At 40.2% G+C, this 20187-nt stretch overlaps 1 protein-coding gene across 1 annotated transcript in view; it reads left to right on the top strand.

Moving 5' to 3' along the window:
• Positions 1–5945: 5945 nt before the first annotated feature.
• TRPM3 (transient receptor potential cation channel subfamily M member 3) overlaps positions 5946–20187 on the top strand; it is a 286044-nt gene continuing 271802 nt past the window's right edge. Inside the window, exon 1 of the mRNA XM_037374290.1 lies at positions 5946–6198. Coding sequence (XP_037230187.1) covers positions 6109–6198 — 90 coding nt within the window. The 5' untranslated portion in view covers positions 5946–6108. The remainder of the gene's footprint in view (positions 6199–20187) is intronic.

The raw sequence follows: 20187 nt of genomic DNA, 5'->3' as shown, positions 1-20187 counted from the left end.
AATGAAGAGAATTGCCCTCTTGCAAGACAGCTGGTGTGTAGGGTCTTTGTTGAAATGCTTAAAAGTCAGGGTGAATTGCTCCCTTTCTTGAGGTTTCATTTTTTCCCCTGCATTTTATTTACCAAGATAATCAACACTAGAAAATGTTTCCCATTTATCTATAGGAAAATATTACACCAACATAACTCAGTGAAGTTGATATGTGAGCTGGAAGTGATAGAGAAAATGAAGTTACAGGTCAAAGCTGAGAAAGCATTAACACAAAGTGAAACAGCACACATAGGAACATGATGGCCAAGATGGAGAAACTTTTAGCATGAAGAGAAGTCTGAATGTTTGAGCAGCCTAATTTCTGTCGTATGCTGTAGAGGTTACAGAACTAACAACTTGCCTACACTTGAAAGTCAATTTAAATTAAGATAGATTGTAATGTAAAATGCAGTATTTGTTTCTAAGTAACAATCAACCATGGACATTTCTAGTCCTAAAATAAAAGTGTAATATGCCTATGTATTTTAATTCCTTTCAAAGATAAACTCTAAAAGGCTGCAAACTGCAATTAAAGAGGAATGTGTGGTGAAATAACACCATTCAAGGCTACAGCTTCAGTAGTTAGGTGTAGGTAGGCAGAGAGGAACTGAAAGTAAAATGGTGCAAATTATCAGCGCTTTCTGCCAGTAGCTGCAGAAGTGAAACCACAAATAATGGTGAAGTCTCCTTGTGACAACCTCAAACTTCCATTTTCTGTGTGTATAGTCTGACTTTGAGCCTGCACCTCCACGTGCTTGTTTTGGGGAACAATCTAACAGGGTCTCTAAGAAAATACCTCTGACAAGGGAGCATTGGGTATGCCTGCACTGCCCAGATCACCTGCTGTCTCACAAGTCCACTTCCCCTGGCTCTCCTGCTGTGTGCTGTGGTACCCCCAAGACGTCTTGCAGCAGCCCAGCTAGGTGCTTTGCCAGGCAAAAGCCGGATGCAGATCAGTTAAAGTTGACCTCAAGGTGGTAATGAGGATGTGAATAAAATAATTGAATCGTATTTGATATTCATCACACACCTGTAAAATAGGAATATTTTATTCTGGCTTTTCAGTCAGTTGCCAAAAGCCATAATTTATATGGTGTATATATATATATATGTGTATATATATATATATATATACACCATTTATGTTTGTGCTTGAAATATCTACAGAATTGTCTGCATCTAGGACAAAGTATTTAATAAACATTTAGTAAGTATATAGACTTTACATTAATATATGTGACTGTGTCTGGGGCAGAGGGAGTAATGGATATGAGCACGTGCAGAAGACCTGTGAAATACCTCAGCAAAGGTAACAGCACAGAAAGCTAATCAGGCATGCTGTGAATAGGCAACATGCAAGAACAGTAGTGAAATTTTATGAATTATCGGTTGAGTTAAGCTTCAAGAAAACCTGGTCCATTAAGATGTTACAGCACAAAATTAAGCATAGTTTATCCAAACTTTATACTTACCTTTCTATGCTCTGATTTTTGCAAGAAATGACACAAAAGGAAGGCAACTAAATTAAAATATGAGTGTGTTGAAAAAAACCTAGTACTGTCATACATACAGGCTTCTCTTCATTGACGTAGTGTTCAGTATTGTTTAGCTTACAGACCTGCAAAGTGACTGAGTAGTAAGATGACCAATTTCTTGACTATACCTGTTACATGCTTAGTTAGTTAGCTGACTTCTAAATGAAAGCTTCTGAAGTACTTCTTTCTCTATTGCCATCCTGCCATTTCCTCTACAAACCTAGGAAAGAGCCAAAGTGTGTCATGAAGAACTACCACCTCTACTTCACCGTGCCTCTGTAGTACTCCCATGATGAACACTCCCAGCAAAGGGGCACAAGGGTAGCTCTATTTTCTCTGCTATTTGTTACCCCACTGCGCAGTGCAAGCCCTTGGGGAAGCAGGAAAGGTGCTCCAAGAGCAGGGAAGCCTTGGCAAAGTGACTCTATAGCTGCACCATGTAGATGTATCTTTCTTCTCACATCTGTTGATGTAGATGGCAAATACAGGTGTGGTATCACATGAAAACTCTCTTGCCACTGCCTGATGTTTGTCCCCAGTTATGTGGCAGCCAGACAGAAGAGGTTGCTTTCTACCAGGCTGACCAATACAACTTTCTGGTTTCCTTGTCCTGCCCTTTCTGCTTTTCATTTACACAGTGTCTCTTACTTCATAAAGGAGTTGTTAATGAGGCAGGATAGGAGAGCAGTGCCTAGGTTTGTAGTCCATAACACCTTTCTGTTAAATGTTTGCTCTCAGGTTGAAAATGTTGGACATTTCTTGTGTGCTGAGAGTGGTCTTTATGTTAATGGGCTTCTCAGCAATTTTTCATTCTGTAGCATTTCCAGAGGTATTAAATTTACTGTATCAGAGCTTTCTAAGTGTAGGATTATTATCACGTTAGATGGCAGGCATCTACAAAGAGGTGCTCTTAAAAATGCCTTCCATGAACAACAGGTTTAAGAAGAATGGAAACATCTCTGTATTGCAGGAAGTAGTGGAATTTGTCTTCTATTTGCCGTGCCTTCCTATGGTGCCAAAGGTGGTCCTTGGCAAGAGATGATGAACTAGATGTGAATACTGAAGGTACGGTAAGCATGCTTCAAGGATGAAGTGTTTTAATATGAAAATGGCAGCTTTGACTTTTAGCTCTAGCAAAGTAGGAATTTAAACCCTAGTGGGATTACTACGCCTTTGCATCTCCTAACGGGGCTCTCATTGTAGAATGGCTGAGCTGAGAACTTGCTTTTTCCAACAGAATAGAGTAAGAGATTCAAACTCTGGCTTTTTCACTGAAGTGATAAAAAGCCCTCAAAACCAAACAGAAACCATCTCCCTATCTTTCACTAACTCAAAAAGAGCTTTTCAGAATTTGCTTCTTTACTTCCTAACCCTTCACCATTTATGCCTACCAAAAACTGGTGGAGGCTGCTGCCAAGACAAAGAAATCTTCTTGATTGATTTTTCTCAAATTTACCTCAAAAGCCTGAGAATCACGGCAGTAATGCTTATAGGTAAAAGACATACATTAAAGTTAAAATGATTTAAAGTGAAGACCAAGCAGGGATTAAATGATCTATCCAAAGGCAACCAAGGAATTCGTGGTGGAAGGTCCCATGTCATTGTCATGTCCTGTCTGTCAGAGCTTCTTGCTGCCACTGACAGAATATTCTTGCACTCTATTTCTGCAAATACAAATGACTAGGCAAGGCACAAGGCCATGGAAAACAGGCCTGTGAAAGAAGACTGTATTAAACACTGCACCACATAACGGCTCTTGTCCCTAAGGTACTATTTGCAGAAGAAGGCAATGATAGAACTCGCCTCTAAGACGGGAAGCTCTGTGGAAGCTAGAAGATACATTGGGCTCACTATTTTTAGTTTATTAAAGCTATCTGTTATGTTTCTTTATTGTCTTCAGCTCTCTAGCCTCCTCAGAGATTTGTTACTCCACTCATGGAAAAGAAGGGCAGCATGCTATGATTCCTCTGCCTTCTTTGTCCCTAGCACGTAGGCTGAACATTTTGGTTTATTGCAGATGCTTAATGCAAAACAGATGTGAAAGGGTCAAGGTGATGATGAGTCTGGTACCTTCCCAACAAACTCTTTTCTGACCTTCAAGGTTAAAGAAAAGTTATCAGCATGGGGAACAGGGGAAAGGCATGGTCTTGGGAGTGCTGGGAGTCCTTGTTTCTGATCTGTTTGATTCTTTTATTTTCTTTCTACTCTGAACCCCAAAAGCTTAATCATTGGATATTATTACCTTTATAACAGAGCAAAGTTACCATGCCACACACATTTTAAGGTTCATGCTGTTTAAAGTCGGGATTATTTTTTCCACCTATTTAATGTTGCTTCTTTAATGGAGCCTTAGAAAAGTAGTTTCAGAAAATTACATTTACTTGCTCATGTTCCGTTTCATTATCAACAGCAAGGGCTTTTCCCTCCTTTTATAAAACAAAGACATTCAGAGCTCAAGCAAGAAGGCATTTAAATATGTATCATTTAGCCTAACTGACCAGTCATGATCACAATTCAGCTGCACCAGTTTTGTCTCAAGGGCATGGTTCCTGGTGTTCTACCCATTCCGTTCCACAGACAACCTGTGTTCTGGTCTCTGCACCTTTGGAGTTTCTTAACTCTGCCATATACAATGGGGATGGAACAGGTGAGAGAGCTCTTCTGGTGCATAGTCATCCTTGCACTATGTTCTGGGACATGATGTTCGGGGCAGAAGAATTTTTTATCCAACACTGAAGCTGAATAAGATCACTTATACAGGTTTTGAGAGGACACAGTGAGGAATAGCTGGCTGGCATGCATGTGTTCAAAACAAGCATAAAGGTACTGGGCTTCCACCTCAATGCACACGGGCTTCTTCTACGTGGAACCCGATATACAGGCTTTGGAGGTTATTTATTTATGTACAAGGGCAAGATTTCCTTTGGAGAGGAAGACTGGGGTGTAAACACCAATCCTTTCCCTGCTCTACTGGGATAACTTCAGTGTTTTTAGGCTCCTCCGTTTACCTCACAGGATCTGATGGTATTGACTGAGGTATTGAGTTTCTCTGTTCTCCCCAGAGTTGTCTGTCCTTAAACAAAGCTTAAAAAGCAAACCAGAAGTGTTGTTTCATGTTGGAGAGTTTTAGACCTGTGACCCTACGGCAAACCATTATAGACGGCAGCAGGTAAACCAGGCAGGTTAGCATAGCCTCATGGAAAAAATATTCTTCATCTCTTTCCCCTCATTTGGAGAATTATTCAGCTTTTGCTGATGAATGTAAACACAATTATAAGAATAAATTATAAATAGAGGAGAAAAATATGTGCACTATGGGTATTAGAAGAAAATATGAAAATGGCAGATCAATGAATTCTAGCCAAGTAAATTGAATGTGTATTTTCTAATCGGAGCTGCGAGAAATTTAAACTTTACTGACAAGTGGCTGTTTTCCTCCTTCATCTGAGTAAAAACCAGTCATCACTGGCAAAATGAAAAATTCCTATTGCCTTTCAAGACATTTGCTTTTGCATTTTCCAGATCTTCCCTCATGTAATCTTCATTGCCTCCAAAAAATAGTGGGGAAAAGGGATTTCCCCTTTAGCTGCAGAGCTGGCACGAAGAGTATCTTACCATTAGCTGGGAACACCAGTTAGTGCCCCAAATGGAACCATGCTCCCCTATACTTGAATTGCCACAGCACTGTTGCTTCATGTGTGTGCCTGTCTTTAACAGAATTATCCTGCACACAGATTTAATATTAAAGTGAGCTGAATTTTGAATTTGTTTTGTTATCTCCTTTGGGGTTTATGGTTTTTTTCTTGTCCTTTCTGTTTTTCAGAATGTGGATGTTAACACTCACACTCACGGCACAGTTTCTAACTGCTGCTGCTTCCTACTAGGGCACCAATACTATGCCGGATCAATGAAACTATGCTTTCTGGGTCCATTATATCAGTAAATCAAGTGTGAATTAATTTTTTCCCCTCTCAGTCTTTGCTGTCTGAGCGTTGGCCCCTCCCCTCATGCCGGTCTCCCTCTCCTCGCAATGCTTTGGGGAAGAAAGTGCAAGTGCCCCTCCGCTTGCTTTATTTAAATTATCTCCTTTCTGCCCCGCTTTTCGCCCGGGGAAGCGGAGGAGCGCGGCGAATGGCTCAGCCTGCCTGGGAGCGCCGAGCCGGGCCGCTCTCTGAGGAGGGCAGGCGGGAGAGCGCGGCAGCAGCCGCTCCCGCCGCAGCCTTTTTTTTTATGCGAGCTGCCCCTTTCCGCTCCGCCAGCGCAGCCTGCCCTGAGCAGCGGGCTGATCGCCTCCATCCCGCCGCATTTGGTATGCATGAGCACTGCCGTTCCCACGCAGGAGGCCGCTTTCTCCGGCAGGATCGGTGGCCGCAGCCGCACCGCCCGCCCAGCCCAGCCCCCTGCCCGCCTCGGGCGAGCCCTGCCCTGCGGCACCGCGGGCGCGGGCGGGATGCGCGTGGGGTGCCCGCGCCCCGGCGCGCGGCTTCCGCGGTAGGCGCTGTCAGGTCCGCGTCGCGTCGCCCGGTGGGATCTGTGGAGGGTCATGAATCAGACGGATGCTCCCCGGCCACTCAACTGGACCATCCGGAAGCTGTGCCATGCCGCCTTCCTCCCCTCCGTCAGACTTCTTAAGGTACGGTGACAGCCCGCGCTGGGAACCCGTGTCTGCCGCTCCGCACCTGCCCGGAGGACCGCAGGCGCTGTTGCTGGAAAGTTGATTCAGAAATAGTCCCAACTTTACTGTTAATTAGCTTCTCTGCTGCTTTTAAAACCCCTTGCGAGTACCTGCAGATACCAAAATTACGTGTCTGTTCTCCACCCAATTCGGCGTGTTTGTCAGTCGAGGAGGGTCTGTAAGAGGGGTGGAAAGGGAGTAAGGGGTGGTGGACATCATCTGTGCTTCTGTTTGCCTTGCCGTGAAAAATCCAAGCCTTGAACTTCCAGGAATCAAGAAAAAGAGTCTGTTTCTAAGGTGTGTTCCTTTGTCAGCAGTCCTCTGCTACCCATTCTTTAGGGTTATCTAGTCCCTTGGAAACACCTGAAGGTCCAGTACTCAGACCACCTTGTAAGTGGAGCAGTATGTGAGTGGACAAAAATTGCCTCTGTTTGTTGAAAGCCGTGTGTAGGAATGGGGTCAGGGAAAGACTGGCAGTGCAGACAGAATCAGTGAAACTTTCTAATGATGATTTTTTGTTTAAACCAAGTGGCACAGTTGTGAAGGTGCTTTCCAAGGTGTGTCTAAGTGTGCTTTCCTCGGAGATAATTAATAATTATTTGGAAAAAAAAAACATCATTTGGGATTATGGACAGTGGAGGGCTTTTAATCTCAGCACGCAAAGTACCACTATCACTGCCTATCCCACTGAAGCCATTTTAGAGGCATTTGTAACCGGAAAACAAAACATCTTCATTCAACTTCCTGATGAAAAAAGGATTACATTAAGCTGAAAAGTCTTCTTTGTTCTTGGAACTTCTTAATTAATTGGATTATACAATAAAAAATCAAACATATCGTCAGGTCCCTTTAGGCTTCTGCACCTGTAAGATGTTTTATAAAATGCTGGTTATAAAATGACACAGATTATCTCGGTTCATGAGTAAGTTGGCTTTGAAATCAATATGCAGCCAGGTAAGCCATGGCTATTCTAACAGTGTATTAAAAGGTAATGTTTGATATAACCATTTGATTTTATGTGGGTAGCTCTGAAATTAGGTCAGTCCTTACTAATGCAACATATTTGAACAGAAGTGTACTATATGGTAGTGCACTTAGCAGGCATATGTTGCACATACAGTTACTGTATATGTGATGTACAAGTGACCATACTGTGTATCAGAACACGTGTTTGTCACATCTGGGCAGGAAGGGTCTACACTAGAAAAATATTTCTGTTTCCAAACCAGATGTATGGCTCCTGGGAGTTACATTGTGGGCAGCACCACAGAACAGAAGAAAGATCAAAATTAGATTGCTGAAAAATCAAAATACAATGAACAAAGCAAATCAGAGAGTGGTGCTGATTCTTTTGAAAAGTCTCTCCCCCCACCCCACCCCCCGCCCCGCCCCCGCCCAAAAGCACACATTAGGATATCCATACTTCACAAGTCAGATACCTCTAGGAAAACGTAATTTTCCCAAGGTGTGAAAACTCAGATGTGGGGAATTTTATTATTATTCTCAATATCAGGAAGGAAAAAAAAAGTTTGCAATATGTCTTTTTTTGGCAGACAAATGTTGCCCCCTGTGTATGGTTTCTCTTCATTGCACGTTTTAAGGGTGAACATTACACTTAATTATTAAAAAAGCTGACTAAAATTTATTTTATGATGCTACAACTATAACCTTTTAGGGCTGGATATGGAGTGGACCCTGCAGAGTTAACAAAAGCAGGGCAAATAACTAGAGATAAGCAACCTCGAAAGGCACGGAGGGGTGTGTGGGATGTGGGAGAGACCACAGCAAAGGAGGTGGGACTGGTACCTTCCTGAGCTGATGAGCAAAACTGGCTGATTGGAGAGGGAAATGCATATATCAGCATCTTCAAGACTCCCAATCAGCTTAAAATTTTGCTCATTTGTGTTTTATTATTTAACATACAATAAGCAATTCACATCAAAGTAGGGCCCATTGTCCTAATTCCCCAAAAGAAAATAGCCAACCTGAAGAATTCTCCTGTCATAAAGAGCTATTAAGGACAGTGTGTGATAACAGCAGCATTAAATTACCAGATAAGCAGTATATTTTCCTGTTTTTCTCAAGGAATTTTAAAAATTTCATTATACAGATTCACTCATTTGAAGGGTGTCTGTATGGTTTTGTCTTTCATGTCTTTCTCAAAAAGAACACACCCCCCCCTTTTTTTTTTTTCCCCCCTGTAAGTGTAAGGTGCTCATGTAAATCCACAAACATTGGAAAGGCAAGTGCAATAATCTGAGCTCATTTTTTAATTGCCCAGTTTCCAAACAGATTAAGTAGTCTTAAGGTCTAATGCAATATTGTTTTTCAGTACACATCCAGTAGACCCTTTTGTCTACAGCCTTTCTCTGCAGAAAATGCCCTCAGTAACAGCATAAACTTGGCAAAAGCTGATACGTTCTGGCATATTTTTATTATCATCTGCTTTATCCATGGTTGCCAAACTCTATTTCAATGTAACTGGCAAATTTATTTAGAGTAAGAGAACGTAAAATATCATTGTGTCTTTGTCGTCTCCATGCTTTGTTTTAGTTTGCCAGAACAAAACAACTAAACGATGTCAAGTTCAAGGATACACTTTTGCCTGCACTTCTGAGAGATAGCAGAGATTTCCTGCTTTACACATGAAAAAATCACAGTGGCATGGCCTGGACCTTGCTAGTAAACAGCATGAACTTTTCAATTCATTCCATGTCTTCTCAATGAGAAGTTTAAAATTCTTATCCTGTGGATGTAATTTTAAGTGTAGCATCAATGCTTTCATACTGATGGATCTGAATAACCACTGGAATCTAGGACTGGAATAGAGGCTTCTTACTTTCTGTTACTCACTAACACTGTCTTGAAATTACTGCTTTTAAATAAAGAATAAAAGGTGCTATTCCACAGGTATGCTATGCTTTTATTTTCTTCTGTTGAAATCATGTGCAGTGCTCAGTTGCCTGAGCTGACATTTGATATGGCTTTGGCCACAGCAGCCTCATTTAATTTAGATAAACTAAGATCATTTGAAGATGCTGTCCAGCTTTGCTCCTTGTGTTTTCCTTCCAGGTGTGTGTTGCTGTTCTAACCCACTTCACTAATGCCCTCATGTTTAGGTATGGTTTCATAAGCCTGTTTTCTCAGTTTTTCATTTTCTAACAGGCACACAGATTACTAGGAGCTGTATTTGAAGTACAGATTGAAACAAATTGTGGGGGAACATTTTTACAGTTCGTGTCATCAGTTTATCCTTCACTGCTTGAATTTTTTCCCCTAATAAATTTTTCTAGTAGCATGTTCCATGCTGGTACTTTTTGTAGTTGTTTCAGTATGGCAGTTGTTTCAAACACACACTAATGGAACATTTAATGTCTTCCCATCTGAGGTAAAAGGATTAAGAAGTGTCTTGAGCACACCTGCAGAGAGGGTGTCTTTGTGCCTAGAGGGGAACTGCCTTGTCCTGACACAGTTAGGTGAGTCTCCAGAGGTGACTTTATGGCAGTGACTTGTTCAATTTCTGTTTCTCTAATTGAACCCTGTTTTTTTTGTTCGGCCAAGGTTTTGTTGCCTTGATACTTTTTTGTTTCCTTTAAGGAAGGGTTAATCTTAGTGGCAAACAGTCCTGATCTACTTTGCACGATTGTGTGTGTAAGAGCTATTGTTCCAATTGCAGAAAGCTCTGGCAGTCACATATCTCTTTGTTTTATGGTGGAAGAGAGTTTCTGAGTCTCCACATGCCAGAAGAAATTGCTTTCCAGGAAAGCAAGTCCAAATGGCAGGATTTAGAAAAAACAGACATTTTAGAGCAATGTTGTATCTCTTAAAAAATTAATGAATGATCTCATGCTCAAGACTTCACTCAGAGGACCCAGTGCCCCAGGAGAGACTGCAGATGTTGCATTTCTGCTTGGGGCAGGTATGATACATGCCATGGGATCAAGGAACAAGCAATACACTAAAAAAACCCCACCCTAAACTGAGAGGACAGAGAACACTGAAAAATGAAAAGTCTGTATTTGTAATGCACAATAAGCTTAACACCACAGGTTTAGAGACATGCGTGTGTAGAAGTACTGTACTAAACATTTGGAATGCAACAAATTACCCAGCCTATATGTTCTTAATAAAACTACTGACTTTTTTTATCATGAATTTGAATTGTATGTCAGTAAGTAGACTTGGAAGGTACAAACTTTGGAAGGGCCAGAGGAAAGGAAACACAGTGAATCAGAAGAAATGCTGGAGAAAATGTTTTGGATAATTTTTCCCAGCATACAGATCAGTAAAAATGCCTGCTCAGCTCTGCCAAATGAATACAAAGAATATTTATCTAACCTGTGCAGCAGCTCCAGGAACTGCTGGAAGCTTAAAGAGATAGAGTTCTTACCAAATGAGGAACTTGATCTTATTTTTGTCAATTATTTTTATTTGATTTCCCTACCAAGAATGCATAACGTAACCCAAGAGAAAACTAAAAAGCTAAAAAATGGTTCATTAGGTTGAGATATGGTGTCTTTTAAGTGCTACAGTATATACGTATGAAATTCTGGCAGGGCTGAAATGTGCAGAATAGAAGTGTGGAAAATACTTCTTCTGCTACAGCAAGTTTGGTTACGTCCATAAAGAAGGTATCTACAGGAATAAAGACTGGGAAACACACAGCAGGCTTTATTAAGATACGTGCTGAAACACCACATTGTTCAACAGCTTAAATAGATAAAATGTCATTGCTATTTGATTACCAAATACAACTTTATTTCTGGAAACTTTTAAAAAATCTGATTTGGTAAACTGAATGAAAAATGTGTTTCTCCAGAAAGGTGGAAGAATGAAATGTGTTCTTTATAACATAGCAAATATTTATGCTTCCAAACCCTCTACTGTGATAAAAAGTGACTAAAGCTGTGTCTTTCAGAGATTATTTTATTCCTCATGTAGATTTGAAAAAAAAAGGTTATTGGACTGATATAACAGTCCAGTAACTCAGGGAAGATACGGTTGATAAATAATTTTTTTAATTACTTGTAAGTAGATTTGTGTGCCATAATCATGAGATGGTAACGTTAGATTGTGTTGTGGTCTTCAGAAACAGTAATGTAAGCCTTTTGTGCTGTTTTATTCACTATCAATGAGAAAATGAGCAGAAACCTAGACACAAAGGGAGTAAAAATGTGTAGATTTTTTTCTCTTAGCTAGTCTTTTGATGTCTAATTGGCAGTGGGGTATTTTGGTTTATCACTGCTTAATAGTTAAGAATTGATTCTGATTATTATTTTAGTTAATTTAGCATACCCACCTTTCAACTCCAGAGGTGTGGTGGTTTGAACCCAGTCAGCAATTAAGTACCACACAGCAGCTCATTCATACCCCCCCAAGTGGGATGAGTAGATGAATCAGGAAAAAGGTAAAACTCATGACTTGAGCTAAGAACAATTCCATAATTGAAATAAAATATAATAATAATAATAATAACAACAACAATAACAACATTTGTAATGAAAACGGAAGAGAAGAAAAGAGGAATAAAAACCCAAGGGAAAAAAACCCCAAGTGATGCACAACACAAGTGCTCACCACTCCTGACCGATGCCCAGCCAGTCCCTGGGCAGTGATCTGCAGCTCCCAGCCAACTCCCCACAGCTGATACACTGAGCAGGAGCTCTGTGGTACAGAATATCCCTGTGGCTAGTTGAGGTCAGCTGTCCTGGCTCTGCTCCTGCCTGGCTTCTTGTGCCCCTGCTCACGGGCAGCGCATGGGAAACCGAAAGCTCCTTGATTTAGGGTAAGCACTACTTAGCAACAACTAAAAAACATCACTGTGTTATCCAACATTATTCTTACACCAAATCTAAAACATGGCACCGCACCAGCTACTAAGAAGAAAATTAACTCTTATCCCAGCCAAAACCAGGACAGTAGGCAGGTTTACTAAGTCTCGGTTGAAAAACGGAGATACTTGGAATAAATTCTAATGTATACTGTTACCGTTAGTGAGCTGGCGCACTAGATGTTTCTGAAAGTAATATGCACATCACCAGCAGTAAGATAAGTGTAGTAATTTACCTGTGCCTGCACTTGGCTGCCTACTGACTTAAATGTAGTAACGACCGAGCTACCACTATGCTTCCTTCAAGGATCTGATGCGTTCTGGGAAGTAATGGTAGTTCAGATCTTAGGATCAGACTTCTTAACACACAGGCATGTAGAAAATATCAGTCAGTGTAACAATTTTCCTGTAAATTTGCTAATAGAAAAACTAGTCACACCTCTTGGTATAGTTGAATGCTGTACACAGTATGAAAGATAGGTGAGTTTTAAGAATGCGTATGTTTGATCAGGAAGAAATTATTCGATAAAAAACCTTCTGTTTTCCTGCCAGAAAGATCATAGTTGTATCTATTACAGTTCTAATAGATGTTGCATGTCTTTTACTCTAATTCACAGATTTTTCTGGGTGCATTATTTGCCCATGAAAGCCCAAAAGCCATGTTACCAGCAGAGTGAAGATTCTGCTTTCTGTTGTGTGTTCTGCTCCTGTGCCATTATTTCCATCATTCAAGGATGGCAGAAAAGACACTTGGCTAGGGCGTTGCTGTGTCTGTGCAGTCTGCTGCTTTATCATTAAGAAACTGACTTAAACCCTAAATCAAGCAAGCAGTGGGTGTTGCAATGTGGCTTCACAGCACCTTTGCACAGGTATGCTTGCATTACTGCTGCTACACGGTTAGCTGCGCCTCTAGTATTTCACATTTTATTACAAAGTGATGGCAGCACGGTGGAGAAGTTTTACAGCTGAGGTTGAAAAATAATGTGTCTTTTAGGGGCTGCACGTTCCCCAAAGCTGCTTTATTTCTTGAAGTCCTGCTTCTGACCAATAGTGAGATGAGCTGATCCTTCTCACGTGGCAACTGTGGATGTTCATGTGTAAGGAATTTCTGACAGATTATGTCAATTCATTTCTTCTGAAAGGGAAGGAAGTGTGGAAGCTCATAATGGTTTTTCCTTTTTTATATACAGAAGTAGTCGCACTGTGTGGTTAAATCTTTGGTGCAGAGTACATTTTTTACATGTTGAAAGGTGAATCAGAGCTTGTTAGCAGTTTGCCTTATTGATTGAATCTTTTCCATGAGTATGACTCAGATTGGTGGCGACTGAGTTGGAAGTTGATATGGCAGCAAATCAGTTTCCACAAGAAGAAGTATTATCCCAATTAAGAAAAAAAAAAAAAAAAAAAAAAAGGAAAGATCAAAACAAAAAACCTGGCAGTAGAAGTCATGTTTCCATGGCATAGCCTACATGTAAAAGAGGTAGACACATCAGTGCCATTGTGAAGAAGGAGTCTGTAGTGTACTAATCTCACATAGAGGGAAAAATGGTTTTGACTTTCAGGTTGGAAAAGGCTGTGTGAATGCAAAACTTCTTCTTTTGAAGCAAAGAATTTTAGAAAAAACCTGGCGTATCTTTCTAGATATAGCACCACTTTGTGAGTGCTTTTTGAAAAGAAGTGATAGAGAAGGTAGTATTAAATTTTCAGAGTTGATGTAGCAGCTAAGGTACAAAAATACCTGGCTCTTTTAAAGTAAGAATTCTGCAGTGGCTACAGGTTTTTATCCTCTTGCATATCAGTATTATTTTGCAGTGCTTTCCCTAAATCCAGCTGTTTCATTAGTGTCTCTGCCTTCATCTCAGAAAATACAGTGACTTTCTGCTGCCGTCTGTGTTGCATGGCCAGTGCACTACAGTGATAAAGGTCAGGTATCAGAGAAGTCATCTAGGGTTGTCCATGTTTTCTGCACACAGAAGGATTTGGCTCATGAATGATCTCTGCTTCCTGTGAGGCTCAGTCTTTTCAGATTTGAATATTTACAGGAGGTGGCAAGTGGCCTCAGTTCCCACTCTGCAATTGGCCTTTGCAAGAATTGATAATATATGAAACACTGCAATACACTTGCCTATCAGCAAGTAAATGCAAGTTCCCTAATTTGTGACTGCATGAAAGTTGCCTTATGCTCTTGTTCCCAGGGAAATTAAAAAAAAAACCAACAAACAAACCAACCAAAAAACCCCCAAACAAACAAAAAAAAACCCACCAGAAAAGAAAAAATTGTGTTTTTTTAAATGTATATTAACAGAATAGAAAAAAAATTAAGGCTGGTTCTAAACAGACACTATTGTTTTACAAATAGTTGTAAAATGCTACTAAGTACGCAAGTCATACAAGCAAGAGGCTACAAATACAGTGCTACTTAATGTGTTAGTGGAATCCTGTATTAAGAGCATTTTAATGTTGTTCTGCAATACGGTTCCTTATGTTTGAAAGGGTGCCATGTGAAAAATTCAGGGCACAAGACCATAAAGTGAAGCTGAGTGGTTTTATTCCACCTGAATTGCTAACAAGACGATGCTACAGTGTAAAAGGAAGTGCCCTTGGGGATCTCTGGAAATTTATGTCAAAGCTGGTAATAAAGCATGAAATAAAATCACTTCATCGAAAATATCTTCCATCCCCCAAATAATATGACACAAAATAGTCTGACAAAGTGTTTTTAGCAGTGTCAAGGAAGTTACGGGATTCTTATAATGTAATTAAAACAGTCATCACGCTGATTTTACATTAGTAAGAAGGTGATTGAGTGAAAACATTGTTTTTCAGTCGCCTTTGTCTTCACCTGTCATTGGTAGATACAGAGAGCAGATGTAGTAACCTACTGAGCCATCATAATTAAGAATTTAGGGAGGATGCACTGCATTGTGTTACAGAAGGATGACATTTTTTTAACTTCATGGTTTACTGAATCATCAATGGCATGCTGCTGCCAGGTCTGTTGTAATGCAATATCACACCTCAGTTTCCCAGTGTGATGGCTCAACGTGCAACTCTGCATACAATTAGAAAGAGAGACCAAAACTATTAACTGGATGAACTAATTACAGGATACCCTGAGGACCTTCCAGACTGACTTTTCTACGATTGTATGTAGAATTCTCCAAGTTTTCTGAATCACAGAAGGCAGTACTGGATTCAGTACTTCCAAGTTACTAGATGGTGTCTTATGCAGGAGGCTGTATTTGATGAACAGTTTGGTGGGTTTTGTTTTTTTTTTGCTGGCTGCAAATTTTCCGTTATCACATTAAAACTGTGAAGATCTGTATAACCTAGCCATAATACTACTGCTTTTCTCATTTTTTTCCCCTGTATTTCTGCCCACCTCCCTGCTGAACCTTTTCCTGAACTGCATCACTCAAAGCACTTTTCTGACATTTAGCTGCTCTAGCCTGTACTCACAGAAGTAATAGTGGTGCCAGGTTATGATGGCAATAAGGATAAGAGATAATTTGCTACATGTAGTCCAATGATGGAGCCATCCAAGGAAGAGGTCAGCTTCCTCTGCCTGAAGGATGGGTAGATAAGGCATCAAGATTGCTCAAAATGCTCCTTAAGACAAACACAGCAGTAGTTAAAGGTATCGGTTTATTTTTTGATGTGATGGCTGTAATTTTGTATTCTTTTTCATGTGTCTGGTAGTGAAGTAATACTTGGAAGCCAAATACTTTTTAAAATTATTCAGTTCAAATCCAACTTCATCTTAAAAAATATGATGCCATTCCATTTTTTTTTTAGAGAGCCTACACTTACTTTCTTCTGTGGGAACAGGGTAAATTGGGTAACATCGTGAAGAGATCCCCAAAAGTAGCTTACTGTATCCTGTCACTAGCAGGAGTACTTCAATATGCATCGTTTCTTACAGGTGTTTGTCTATGTTCCTAAAGCCTGACCCTTGTGTGCAATCTTTTACAGTGACACTATCTATGACATCAGAAATGTTTTTCAGTGGTGTCTGCCTGGATCTTTCTTGCTGCACTTAAAAGTCTATGATTTCTTGTTGTGACCACTATGAGCAGACGGAACAGATGTAGCAGCCTTTTGTGCTTAAAAGTTACTGGTTTATGTTTGGAAATTGGCTAGTTTAATAGATCAACTCATGATAAACGGCTCTTTGTCATCTTCCAACATAGATTATTAGATTATTTATTTCACTATTTCCTCCACAGAAGTTAGAGATGCCCTTTCTGCTTGCTTTTCTCTGTCTTTCTCTAGTCTTCAGGTGTCTTACTGGAAAGGCCAGCAGGATGTGAGGAATCCCTCCTCAGTCTTCCATGCTAATCATAGTTCTGTGAACAGGGGAAGGAAGGGCTGGTAAGGAAACAGAAGGTATTGCAACCTTCCTTCATTTCTGTCTCCTGAAGAGACTAAATAACAATCTGTTAAATTGCCTACAAAGTCCTTCTGATTCAACTGACTTTACCAGAACGTGAGGTGACTAACAACTATCAGTCTTCAGCGAGAGCTTTGGGAGGGCACAACCACTTTGCATTTGCACAGTAGAAATATTCTTTTTGTTTCTTTGCATAGTAATAAAACCAGTGCTTTTTAATGGTCACATTAGCAAAGAAATTTTAAAACTTCATGTAGGGGACAATCAGAAGCACAGTACTTATTAAGACACCGAAATTCAAGCATGTGTGCTACCTTTATTACATACAAATGAGGAAGTGTAATGTTTATGTACATTTCTCTGGAATAAAAAGGTGATTTTGATCCTTCTAACATAGATTTGGTGGGGAGGGGGAACAGGACAAAAAAGATGTTCAGAGATACCCTAGTGGGAAATTAAATGTCATCAGGTTATTTTATCTTGATGCATGCAATTATTTAAGAATAATTTAAAGATAAAGATCTGATCTATCAAGCTGAAAATACCCTGAGCAGTTTCTTATTAATGGTAACTGTGGGAGCTTTAGCTTATTCTAGAGGGGAATAGTCAATTGTTTAGAGGATTGCTTCCCCTTAGAAGCTGCTGACTGCTATTTCTAACATCCCAGGATGAGATTTTTTTCTTTTGGTTACTTTATTTCTTAAGTAGTTTCTTTAGTTCTTTATTTCTTAAGTAGTGCAAATTTACAGTTTTATTTAATGATCAAAAATTCTCAAGTGTTAACTAAAACGTCCCATGATAAAATGGATGTCTGTAGAGTTAGAGCAAACGAGAACTACTTGTTCACTCAATATTGCAATCTACCAGGGATGTGACTACAACAGGAAGTCTTTAAGTACTGAAACTGAGCAAACTGTTCTTATCAAAATATCTGACAAACTCAGCATCTCAGTGCCATGAAATGTGTTAGCACAGATAGTTCCCATTAATTTATTTTGGCCTCATCTGAAATCCAATTGAATCAATGGAGACACTTTCAACCATTTTTAGGCAGTGCGACCCTTACTTGCCAGATATCAGAGGTTGAAGCTTGAAGCAGAAACACTGCAATAGTCCAAGATATGTATAATGTACATTACGTTCTTTTGATTCAAGACTGGGCATGTGTTCAGGTGTCTGTGCTGCAAATAGTTGTGTGCATAACTAATGCTGCAGATTTTTTCCATATCAAATCCCAAGTCTACTCTCCCCCCTTAAATGAGGTCAAAAAGCTGAAAGAAACTACATAATATGATTAACTAAATACGAGTAGCTGCATAGAAGTGTGTGGAACATTTAATAATTAAATTGATTAGCAGCATAGCATAGAGAAAAAGTATTTTTTTATTTTCTTTGAGTAATGAGGATATGCTCACTATCCATGGCAGTCCTAGCCCTTGTTTGCATTGATGCAACCACAAAATGACATTTTAATTAATAGTTAAACCACATTAACGGTGGAGTGTTTGCTCCTTGTGTTTTGGAATTGCATAGTGAACTTTAGCCCTTTTTGTGGAATACACTTTATTTTAGTATCAATGTGATCACTTAATTATGACATTGCTTCAAGCCTTGATAACCGGATTCTTTCTGACAGTCACCCCAACCCTAATTCTACACTTAGCACTTGTTAGTAAATGCTCATTTGAAAGGCAGAAGTCATTTCATGTGAGCAAGGATTTCTCCCCTTCAGTGGTTTAATCGTGGCTGGTGTGGAAGTTGGACCCCAGTTCTGGGACAAACCAAGATTAATAGTATAACACCATCTGAACTAACCTGGCACGTGTCTCTTCTCTCACAGCTTTTCTTTCTCATGCCAAAATGCTGTTGCATGCACTGGATGTGTATGTGTAGTCTAGAAAAAGGTCTCTTGCAGAAGGAAAATCCCAGTCTGGAAGCGTCTATGAAGTATCATCATGGGTAAAACCAGCATTAACATCCTCATAGTTGCTTTTTAATGCCTTATTTTTGTGTGCTCAGAATTAATATCCCTTGACTCTAGACTGATTTTTCAGAAACCGCAGACACAAAATTCTCTGGAAATAACAGTCCCAGTACAACCATAACAGCCTGTTATCTTGTTTCATGAAGCTGGACACTCAAAGTTGTTAAGATGAGGGACTTACAATGTGTCTGTATCAAAATGTCATGTTTGAGGTCTCCCTAAAATACTCAGATTAGCTGTCATTGAAATACTTGCTTCTTGCTATGAGGGCCTTCAACTTTTCACTGGGAGGGCTCAGGCAGCATAACACAATGCACTTGTTTCAGTGCAAAAAAGAAAGATACAGTAAGGAATGAGATACCCATAATTAATTCAGGTAGTTGTTATGTGATCTGAATACTCTGTGAATACATAAATGCTAAAACAAATTATGCTTAAAGCAGCAATTATTATTAGATCTCATTTGTTTGGATTATGTACATATTAGTAGATCTCTTCTCGTACTAGATTTTTCTCAAATTCCATTCATAAAAGTGGGTTATTTAAAAATAAATAACTGAAGTAGGTTAGCAACAGAAATATTATGAAGATGTTATAAGTGAAATAAAGCAGATGAAAATACAAAAGTTAACAGCAACACAATGTCTTCGGACACCATGCACAGGATAAAATACAAATACATTTTAAAATGTCATATTACTAAGATCAGTTTGTTGCAGAAAGTTTATCTAAACGAGTTAATCTTTCACTAGCTGCTGTTTGCTCTCTGCTTCCTGATTACATTCTGGAGATAGCAGATCAGTAGTCCCAGATATGAGCAAAAATTAGTTAGTTCATCCATGTATACTTGGAATCATAGAATATCTTGAGTTGAAAGGGACCCATAAGGATCATCAAGTCCAACTCCTTGCTGCTCACAGGACTACCTAAAACTAAACCATATAACTAAGAGCACCATCCAGGCACTCCTTGAAGTCTGGCAGGTTTGGTGCCATGACCACTTCCCTGGGGAGCCTGTTCCAGAGGCTGACCCCTCTCAGTGAGGAACCTTTTCTTAATGGGCAGTCTGAACTCCCTTGATGTAGCTTAATTCCATTTCCTCGTGTCCTGTTGCTGGTCAGCAGAGCGAGGAGATCAGCACCCCCCCCTCTGCTGCCCCCCCCCTGAGGAAGCTGTAGACTGCCGTGAGGTCACCCCTCAGCCTTCTCTTCTCCAAGCTGAACAAAGAAAGTGACCTCAGCCACTCCTTGTAACTCATGTCCTTGAGGCCATTCACCATCATGGCTGCCCCCCTCTGAACACGCTGTAATAGTCTGATGTCCTTCTTATACTGAGGTGTCCAAAACTGCACACAGTGCTCAAGGTGGGGCTGCGCCAGTGCAGTGTAGAATGGGACAATCACCTCCCTTGACTGGCTAGCTATGCTGAGCTTGATGCTCCGCAAGACATGGTTAGCCCTTCTGGCTGCCAGGGCACACTGTTGACTCATCAGACCTCTTTCCACTGGGCTGCTCTCCAGCCTGTCATCCCCCAGTTTGTATGTAATAACCAGGATTACCCAGTCCCAGGTACAGAATCCTGGATTTGCCATTGTTAAATTTCCTATCTTTGGTGACTGCCCAGCTCTCTAGTCTATCCAGATACCTCTGTAAGGCCTCTCTACCCTTGAGGGAGTCCACAGCTGTGGCTAGTTTAGTATCATCAGCAGACTTCCTTAATGTACATTTGACTCCTGCATCCAGG

Source organism: Falco rusticolus, chromosome Z, assembly GCF_015220075.1.
Source record: "Falco rusticolus isolate bFalRus1 chromosome Z, bFalRus1.pri, whole genome shotgun sequence".
In the NCBI taxonomy this organism is placed as follows: Eukaryota; Metazoa; Chordata; class Aves; order Falconiformes; family Falconidae; genus Falco; species Falco rusticolus.
This window is presented reverse-complemented; position numbering and strand designations above follow the sequence as displayed.